The sequence below is a fragment of the Phoenix dactylifera genome, chromosome 8, assembly GCF_051530095.1.
Source record: "Phoenix dactylifera cultivar Ajwa chromosome 8, Ajwa_hap1_PhDact_Kaust_v1.1, whole genome shotgun sequence".
NCBI lineage: Eukaryota > Viridiplantae > Streptophyta > Magnoliopsida > Arecales > Arecaceae > Phoenix > Phoenix dactylifera.
The window spans coordinates 3,627,683-3,637,674 of record NC_143197.1 but is presented as its reverse complement, the minus strand read 5'-3'; the positions used below and the strand labels follow the sequence as shown (position 1 = coordinate 3,637,674).

The following is a 9,992-nucleotide window of genomic DNA, read 5'->3' as shown; positions in this document are numbered from 1 at the left end:
GGTAAAAAATAAGCCTGATGACATGCATGGCCAGATTGGTCCAGCTCACGATAAACATGGCAACCCAGGTATATCCCAAATGCTCCAAGGCAATTAGATCGCCACCACCCTTACCGACCTAGAAGTCAGGATGAGCAGCCAAAAGGTGGCCAACCTCTGAAGTCATATGTCACCCGATGTGAAGCCTCGCAGCTTGAGCATACATTCTTTTAACTCAACGTCTGCTTCGAGCTGAGCTAAACCCTCTTAAATCGACTGATGGTTTTCTTGCTCTATACAGAAAAGCATCCCCTCCATCATGCCGGGAGCGAAGATTATCATAATAACCTCCAATAGTTTACACCAAATCCTCAAGCAATTACGGCACAATCCCAAACAGTTACAGCTATTGCTATAAAGCCCCTACAAAAAAGATGCACCTCTAGTACCGGCATTATAAATTCTGCCATCGCTATCGAGCTTTTTATTCTTTTATCTTTCTTTTTTTCTTCTTCCTCATCAAAGGACCCAATTACTCTTTAACCCTTTTATCTTCAAAAGGTAGTCCAGTAATTCTCTAATAACCGGGGGGTATGTTTTGGGCTTAGAGTTCAGAATTCCCCTCAACCGGTTATTGATCCTTATCTTCTTCGTATCTTTGATGTACCAGCTTCAATTTCTTAATCAATAGGTGATAGTTTTCTGTTAAACTAAATACTCTTTTTCGTCGGAGAAACCACGAAAATGTACGGTAACACCGGGGAATTGTCGGAAACCAGTCTCCTCTTAAGGTTTCGAATTCTTGACACGGTTTGCACACGTTTCTTAACACGTTCCGAGCTTCCCATTCTAGAAGGAAATAAAATGGAATGCCACCATCATTGAGGCTTCGGAGAAACCTGGGAAACAGTTTGATCTCACATAGCCTTGGAGCATCTCGCCTCATTGATTTCTACTAGGATAGGACAAAAGTTCCACCTATCGTCAGTCAGCCATCAATCATGACATCATCATCGGCGTTAAAAACGGCGTCAATTTGACTCTTTATGCCATTAAACCATTGCATTCGCCCACCGCAAAATCCGGTATTGATTACTAAAATCCAGACCATCCAATTTCTGCTCCATGTCCTCGTCAAACGTCCATCATTGCAGACGTCACCGTGGTCTGGAAGGTCTTCATCGCGTGCCGGCTTTTTAATCCTCCCAAAACTCCACGTTCAGGAGACCAAGCCCGTGTACGACCTCGTCCCTCCCCTTCCAAACCTATAGGGCTCGTTTGGTTCGCGGAAAAAGAAGGGGGAAAAGTGTGGTCAACGGAAAAGTAATGAGATGCCTCTTGTTTGGTTGGAATTTTCAAAGAAGAGAGAAGGGAAAGTTATATTCCCATGGGAATGTGATTCCCATATTTCATGGAAAAGTCTTTCCCATGAGAAACATGGGAAAGTTACTTTCCCATGAGGCGGGAATCACTCCATTTTTACTTTTTCCCAAAAAGTCCTTTCAGCATTAAAGAAGCATTAAAGAGGCATTAAAAACTTAATTTTTATTAAGGGCATAATAGGAATTATATATAACTTTCCTAGGAAAGTGGATGGCCAACCAAACATAAGCACCTTCGAAATTTGTCACTTTCCCATGGTCAACCAAACATGCCAAAAGTACTTTCCTAGGCATCCTCTTCCTAGGAATTTGTTTCTCAGGAATCATATTCCTAGGAAGGAAAATGCTTCCCGCGAACCAAACGAGCCCATAATTTCCCTGCATGCCTCGACGTTTCCTGCAACTTTACGTGCACTCTCTCTATATATATCGATACATATAGCTCTGGTGTACCCATATCCAATTGCCTTCTCATCTTTCTCCTGCTCCTCGCTTTCCTCTACAATCTCTTTAAAAAAATCTCAGCATACAAAACGCTTAATTGGAATGGCTTCCTTCTTGCATTCTAAGGCAGAGAAAGAAGCTGCTACTCCTCTCGATTCATTAGCTTTGGAAAAGATCCGCGATCATCGGGAAGTCGAACAGGTCTTTGGCCAATTCGATGTGGATGGCGATGGGAAGATCTCCCCGGCTGAGCTTCGGCTCACCATGATGAGGACCGTCGGAGAGGAGTTGAACCTCGAGGAGGCCGAAGCGGTGGTGAGGTCGGCCGACAAGGATGGCGATGGGTTGTTGGACTTGGAGGAGTTTGTGGGGTTGGTAGGGGTGGAGGGAGAGGAGGAGAAGGAGAGGGAGCTGAGAGAAGCATTTGGGATGTATGAGATGGAAGGGGAGGGGTGCATCACGCCCAGGAGCCTGAAGCGGATGCTGAGCCGGTTGGGCGCGTCCAGGGAGCTGGAGGAGTGCCGGGCCATGATTTGTAGGTTTGACCTTAATGGGGATGGGGTGCTTAGCTTTGACGAGTTTAAAGTCATGATGATGTCGTCCTAGAAGTAGTACCTATACCTACATCTTTGACTTCTCAAAGCGTATATTGGGATATGTCATAAATTGGGTTTGGGTTGAGATTTCAACTCATTGTTTGTATTCTTTAATTATTTCTTTTCAAGTTTTGTATTCATAGCACTATTGTTTGATCGTATATTCTTCTCTTAGTTATCTTCATGTCACGAGTTTAAAATTTCCACTACATATCTATTAGTGTCACAATCTAAGATTTCACCCAAAAGCAAATTTATTTGAGTTTTTTTATGCTATATAAATATCTAAAATCTATACAGGACTAAACACACGCTTGTACATATTCTCATAATAAATATGTCGTATCCGTTGAACACTTTTCATAAGTGAGGTGGTGACTGTCAGCATCGGTATGGAATAGAATTGTATCACATGTAAGCATAACCCCATTATAAGATTTTTAAGTTGGTCAAAATTATTTTTTATGTTTTTCATTTGGGAGTTGTTTGGTTGTTTGAAGGTAGACAAGTTGCAAATCCAAGTATTGCAATTGGAGTTGCAAAATGTCTTGTTAGAAATCTTGAAATTCTAGAATTTATTAGATTCCTGCATTCCTTGTCTCACAAGTCATTTAGTTTGTAATATACTTTTCACCATAGGTATCATACAATGCAAACATTTTTTGATGTAATCATACAATGGAAACCATGAGAACTCTGAGCCAAATCCAAACACAGCACTTCTCCAGGAGCAACTAGATTTGCTCCATGGTCCTCATGATGCGCATACACAGCACTTCTCTCCTCTACTTCCTTGCTCAGCTGACTCATACATGAGTAAGAGTAAGAAACCAACAATTTGAGCATATTGATCAATCACCAGGTCTAGCTTGAGGCCTAAAGATAGGTTTTTCGGAGGTTAAGAAGATCGGATCCTCGGAGAAATTAAGCTGAAATGAACATTGGAAAACCACAACACTGATGAAACTGATATAGTACAAGAATCTAGATAAGAGAGAGGATCAAAATCAACAATTTGAGCATATGTGAGAATGGTAAACTTGTTTACATTGTCAGCATATAAAGTAGCACATTATATCTTCAAAAAAGAAGAATAATAAAAATAAACTAACACATTTTGTGAGGTCAAAATATACATCTGACAGCCAACAAATTTAACTAGATGAAGCTCTCTATTATGCTTGTCTCACAGTCTTCAACAATCAGTGAACTGTGTTTTGCCTGGACTCCATGAGATGGAAGCAAGCATGGAGCGAAAGAAAGTTGGTGCCATAATGTTAGGCATGGACAGACCACACTTCAAAATCATCATACAGTTTGACTACCACTGTTTCTTCTTGCAAGAATTCATAAGTAGCTGGGCATCAGTAGATGTTCATCAAGCATTCTGTGAAATATAAATAAAGGAAGCAAAATAACTCAGTCAAAACATACCCAAAAGGAAATAAGCATGAACTAGCTGCAATCATTTTCTGCAGCAAAACCCATTGATATGGTACGTACAAGTAATTTTTTTCCACAGAGAGGTCAACAACTCATTTTTCCTTTTGTTCTTGTATCTTTCTATGGCCCGAGGATCCAAAATTATCTATCCATCCATTAAAGACTATGCTCCTCACAACCTAACAACATGTTGAACTGAAGCTTCTTTATCATAACATAAAGAGCAATTTTGCATCTTTGATAAATAACATTATCAGTCACTATCAAAAAAGATGAGTAACATTGTCAGTTTACTTTCCATTTCTTAAAGAGGAGGAAATCATGCATTTAATAATCCAGCTCCTTTCTTCTGACAACATGAATGGAATTGTCATTTGAACCAATTCAACATCTGTCACTAATGAATCATAGAGGAGCTTGTTTGTGTTCGTTTTGTTTGAAGATGATCAATAACTTCACGGGTGCAGAAGAAAACTATTTTTCTTTCCTTAAACATAAGAGACCATACCAACTTCAAGCAATAAAGAGTGAGGCAGATTTAAAAGATCATTGGGTCCTCTGCAATTTTTGCAAAGAAAAGCATATATTACATCAATCACAAATTTCTTGATGAGGGAGGATGATTTCTTTGCCCTGGCATATGAATGTCCCAGAATGTAGACCACACCAGATTCCTTGGCTTTCAAAATCTCCAAAGATTCATCCTTACAAAAAGAACCTTCCATAAGCCTGAAGTCCCCTGGTTTCACTAAATATGTATCTGAGGAAGACAGCAAATCCTGCTCAAATTTTTGACCTGTTACAGATGGCACAAAAATATCAGGACATTCAGGATTTGATACCCTTAAGTCGTAAGTTATTCCTTTGTTTAGTGCCTGCAAGTTGTCTTCCATCTCCACAAATGCTAAAATTTTAGACACCAGTATATTCTCAAAATCATAAATATCTTGCTGCAGATCTTTGTAACCGTAACGAACTATACATCTGAACATATGAAACTCCTTTGGCCCTATCCTGCCTATAAGAAATCTCTCCCCTTCAGAAACAAAGGGAACTTGGACAGATTTGATACACACAAAAACCAAGATCTGATGAAATGCAGGCAAGTTTGTTGCAAAATGTCCAAAAACAGCTGGCACCCCAGTTACCAAATCACCATAGACAAGTCCAATTCCCGGCACCCGAACCATTCCTAGTGTGGGCCCCAGAACCAAAATTCTGTTTACTGAGACCTTATTCTCCAAATCAAATTCATGCTTTTTCAATGTCCCATAGTTCCATATGTACATCACACTCATAAAGATCATAGAGAGAACAATTGGGATCCAACCCCCTTCTGGAATCTTGATGAAGGAAGCTGAGATGTATAGCAATTCTATAGATCCAAAAAACACAAGAAAAGCTATAGCCATCATTATCTTCTGTTTCCATGCAATTATTATCACCAAAGACATCAAGCAAGTGGTCACAAAGATGACAATCGTGACAGCAAACCCTGCCAATCAGGCCAATAATCAGATCAGGTATTCATGAACATCTAGAGTCAGATAAATGGTTATACAAAAAAACATTTTGTTAAAGGATAAGAACTGTACCATATGCATGGCCGATGGTGTTGGTGTTCCTCAAACCAATAGTGACGGCTAAGCAGAGACACATGAGAATCCAATTGACTTCAGGAATATATATCTGCCCATAAATTTGGTTTGAAGTATGGACAATTTTTACACGAGGGAAGCAACTCAGGGAACAACACTGGCTTATGATAGAAAAGGTTGCTGATATCACAGCCTGACTTCCAACTATTGCTGCAAGAGTGGCCACTACGAAGACAGGCCAAAAAACAGCTTCTGTATATTGTGAAAGCTTCTGTAAGTAGATATCACAACATCAAATACATTGAAATGAACAAGTTAAAACCATTGACAATATTTCCTGCCTGGTATAGCTTTGTAGAAGCTTCGTTGAATATCTTCATGGTGTTTAGAAAGAAATGCAGCTTCACCCATATAAGCAAGAATAAGACAGGGATATACCAGAAAAGAAAATGCCATCTGAAATTACACGTGTCATTTAAGTATAAGGATGCAAATTAACAAGAAGATATAAAGATCAAAAACTATGAAGGAAAGAAGCAATTACCTTGATTGAACGTGGAGAGAAATGACCCAAATTGGCAAACATTGTCTCAGCACCTGAAGTAGTTAATTATATAGAATTAAACAATATTAGCACTTTTGGATTCTTCAATTCATTTAATATAGTAGAAGAAAAGGTTCTTTACAGATTTAGCAAATTTAGAGAAATCTATAGCGAGTAAAAGTACCTGTAATACAGAGCACCACTCCTCCTAGCGACACCCAGCCTTCTATGCCCGTACTTTTAAGGAATCTAAACATATATAAGGGTGAAAGGGCACGGATAATACTTTGATTCCATCGAAATATATTATAAATACCAATACCACTAATGCATAGAAGCCATGCTGTGACTATTGGTGCAAACAAAAAACCAACTCGGTGTGTCCCATGATGCTGGAGCGAGAAGAGACCCACCAAGATTGCACAAGAGATTGCCACAATGTAATCTGGAAAAGTAACAACTAAATGAAACTGCTTTACCTTAAAAACAAGTCATGACTGTGCATGCACTATAATAAAAAGGAAGGGAAATCAATTGGGGGTCCAAATGTACTTACTCTCATGGAGATGTGTGATTTTCACTCCAACACCCGAGACTGCAGAAAGAACTGAAAAAAATCCACGCAAACTTCTGTTGAGTTTAAACCTAAAGGAAAAAATATATAAAATAAATATTGTCTCAATTATGAGGAATTATTATTTCAGTACTTGCACTGCTTAGACTTTGAATGAGGTTCGGATTCAACTAAAATAGAGACTAGAGGTTTCCAACTGACCAGCATATTCCAAATTGTCCTTAAAACATGATGGACTCAAAAATAACCCACCCACCCCCCAACCAAAAAAAAGAGATTGAGGGAAGAAAAAGAATACATTTTAAAAAAAAATAAAAAAGGTATTGCACAGCATATTAGTGGTAGCCCTAGAAAAACTTCTAAGAAAGTTATAAACCATTTAAAAACTTTCTTTGAGACTTAATCAATAATTTTATACATGTTATCGCTGTGCAGAGAACATTAATGCTTTTTGTATTAATTATTTTACCAACTTGGGAAGAAATCTTTCATGTCTTTGCTTGAAGCATAGAAACTGTGTTCATTTAGAGTTTCAATGTACACATTAATCTCATTTTGAGCAATGAAGGCCATGGAGGTTTCAGAATTTACGAGGATATTATGTGAGGAGAAAACAGCAGTGAAATAAGAAGAGCACACAAATTATTGCATAGAAAATACATTCAGCAAGAATTGACCTACTCCTATAAATTATCTGCTTCTAGAAAAAGATCGATGACAAAAATTGATCACCTATAACATTGTATTGGCATAGGCAAAGGAAAGCAAACTTCACAACCACCGAGTAGCAGCAACTATAAATAATAGGCTATTTGCTGGATGTTATATCAACATATTGAATATTTGACATGTAACTTACCTGAGATTGCTGGGGTAAGCACCCCATCACCAATTGTCATACAAGTTCCCAGCAGAACAACTATAAGCAGACCATTTCGGAACCTTGGATGTTTTTTGAATAACTCCTTGAGCATAGAACTCTGCCACGTGTCTGCAGCACCTTCCATGTTACAGGTTAACAAGCTCTCATCAGATGCTTGCTGATTAGGTAGAAGGCATAAGTTTGCATGTCTACAAAGCAGTGAATATAGTGCAAAGGGACCACCTGATCATAAATGGCAGAGGATGAAAGCCATTAGTTACAGCAAAATCATCATTCAACTTTTCATGACAGAAAATAATACACCTTTCAGTGAAAATAAATCTTGATTCGCACAAGTTTAGTGAAGCAATTCTTCCTGTTATTGATGTCATCTAGCTTATAAATTCATTCAAAAAGTCTTTAGAGTGTATCTGTTCTTCTGAATACAACTCATCAGCAGTAAACACCAAGAGGTAAGATTTCATGAATGATTTCGACCAAAAACATTCAACGGAAAAAAGAAATGCTCAAAATCATACCTTCACCATTATCATCTGCTGACAATACGAAATAGATGTACTTGAAGAGAGGAATGAGAGTTAAGGTCCAGAAGATGAAGGAAAGCACACCAAAAACCTCCTCATCATCCTCATGAAGGCTTAATTTTCCTGAGAAGGTCGTCTTGTAAACATATAAAGGAGAAGTACTCAGATCTCCATAGACCACGCCGAGACTCTGGTAAGCAAGTGTCAAGACAGTCTTGCAGGAAGGTCTTCTCCGGCCCTGGTTCAAGTCACAGAATCGAACACAAGCTAAATTTCAATGGGATAGAAAACGGCGGCAATGCAATGTTGGCGTCGAACTAAAATAACTTTCCAGATTGAAGGCTGAAATCCAAATGGACAGCATTATTTTCTTTAGAGAGAGAGAGAGTTCATATCTTATGACCCAATTAGGGTACCAACCCTAATTCCCACGTCCTGGACAGCAATTAAATTAAGGCACAAGCAGCATCTCAAAGGAGGGAGAAAACTAAAAATAGAATGAAAGAAAAACAAAACTGGCAAGATTGAGCATGGATTCAACAATTTCTCTCTATCTTTTTTTCTTTTTCTGGTACAAGATTTAACAATGTCTTTAAGCCCACAATATTCCCAAGTGGGCTAATCCCCAACTGTGCCGTACTTTTCTAAGAAAAGAAAAGGAAAAAAAAAGATAGAAATTAACCACGCAATAAAAACGCAAACCTTGACGAACGAAGTTTGGCTTCAAAAGACACTCATAAGAACCCACATTTACAAGTATTTGCGGAGCTTTTCCACTAAACGCAGAGCCCATCACAAACCCAAGAAAGGTGAACTCAAGACAACCAGGGGAACTCAAACCATATGCCAGTGTAAAAGGAAGATCGAGAGAGAGAGAGAGAGAGAGCAGAGAGCTTACAGCAGGAGTTGAGCCTTCCTCTGACGCAAAGGATGGTGCGTTGGCAGAGCTCATGGTGATAATGGAGTAGTAGGCAAACGAAAAGAGCTGGGAGTGCTTCTGCTACCGTAGGTTGGAAAGAGAGGGGGAGCGACGGAGAGAAGGGAAGGGTGGATTTAAAGAGAGGACAGGGGAATGGGAGCGAGAGCAGCGAGTGAGCGGCGAGTGGGGTGGGAAGTAAGTCGCCAGCGACTTTCGCGTGAGCTCGGGGGAGATGTGGCACGCCCTTGACGAGAGCCTCGCTCTCCTCGCTGGACGGACCCCACGCCCCTCACGACTCCACCCCAACCCCACCCCAACCCTTCTAAAACACAGCTAATGCCCGGCCTGGTTCCAGTGTGGAGCGTGGACCTTGGATTTCAGCCAAAGCTAATTGGATTGCCTCTTTTTTTTTTTTTTCTGCAGCTCATCTTGCGAAAAAATTCATCAATAAACGATGCATCATTGCCAGAGGCCCTAAGTAGTCTTTTATTTTTTAATTTTATTGGCCGTATTTATATTCGTCGGATGTAAGCTGCCGTTGTACCAAAAAAAAAACGACATGCAGCTTATGTAAGCCAAAAAAGATGGATTGAAGGAAGAATGAATAGAAAAATAAATAAATAAAGAAATAAGAGGTAGAAAGAATGATGAATTTTTTCTCCATCTTTGATATATTTGGTGAAGGATGGATGTGAATGATTTTTTTTTCTATTTGGTAGAAAAGAAATAAAAAAATAAATAATATTTGTATAATATTTTTTACTAAACTACTCTTTAATTAAAAAAAATATTATTATTATTAATTTATAATATTTATTTATATTAAATAAATAAGGCAGTATACAAAATTTGTAATTTTATAATTTATAATTATATTAAAATATATAAATATTTAATTTTAATTTAATTTAATTTAATAATTGATTTCATAAATAATTATGTATGAATTAATTTATTTGTATATAGTAATTACATATATAATTAATTAAATTATAATTTAATGAGAGGTAGTGTATGCTAGTAAAAGAGCGAAGAAATGTTAGGATTTTGTCAAAAACTTAATTAAGGATAATTTTGTCGATTTAAAGATTCATTCTTTACAAAAA

The 9,992-nt window shown here is 38.3% G+C and overlaps 2 protein-coding genes across 3 annotated transcripts; one reads left to right on the top strand and one right to left on the bottom strand.

The window, feature by feature from the left end:
* The first annotated feature begins 1,509 nt into the window (after positions 1-1,509).
* LOC103709220 (putative calcium-binding protein CML31) lies at positions 1,510-2,554 on the top strand. Its single transcript, XM_008794459.5, has one exon. The coding sequence runs from the start codon at positions 1,617-1,619 to the stop codon at positions 2,409-2,411; it is 795 nt and encodes a 264-aa protein (XP_008792681.2). The 5' UTR covers positions 1,510-1,616; the 3' UTR covers positions 2,412-2,554.
* Positions 2,555-3,399: 845 nt separating this feature from the next.
* On the bottom strand, positions 3,400-9,179 carry KT1 (potassium transporter 1). Of its 2 annotated transcripts, XR_604419.5 has the most exons (10): positions 8,866-9,071; positions 7,962-8,205; positions 7,420-7,665; positions 6,543-6,593; positions 6,171-6,431; positions 5,987-6,039; positions 5,784-5,898; positions 5,440-5,694; positions 3,905-5,339; positions 3,400-3,788 (listed from the first exon to the last, which is right to left on the bottom strand). XR_604419.5 is itself a non-coding variant. In XM_008794472.5 (9 exons), the coding sequence occupies exons 1-9, from the start codon at positions 8,917-8,919 to the stop codon at positions 4,333-4,335; spliced, it is 2,286 nt and encodes a 761-aa protein (XP_008792694.3). In that variant the 5' UTR covers positions 8,920-9,179; the 3' UTR covers positions 3,400-4,332. The 2 variants fall into 2 exon arrangements, 1 of the variants encoding a protein (XP_008792694.3); XM_008794472.5 differs by having other exon boundaries at positions 3,400-5,339; positions 8,866-9,179.
* Between the last annotated feature and the right edge of the window lie 813 nt (positions 9,180-9,992).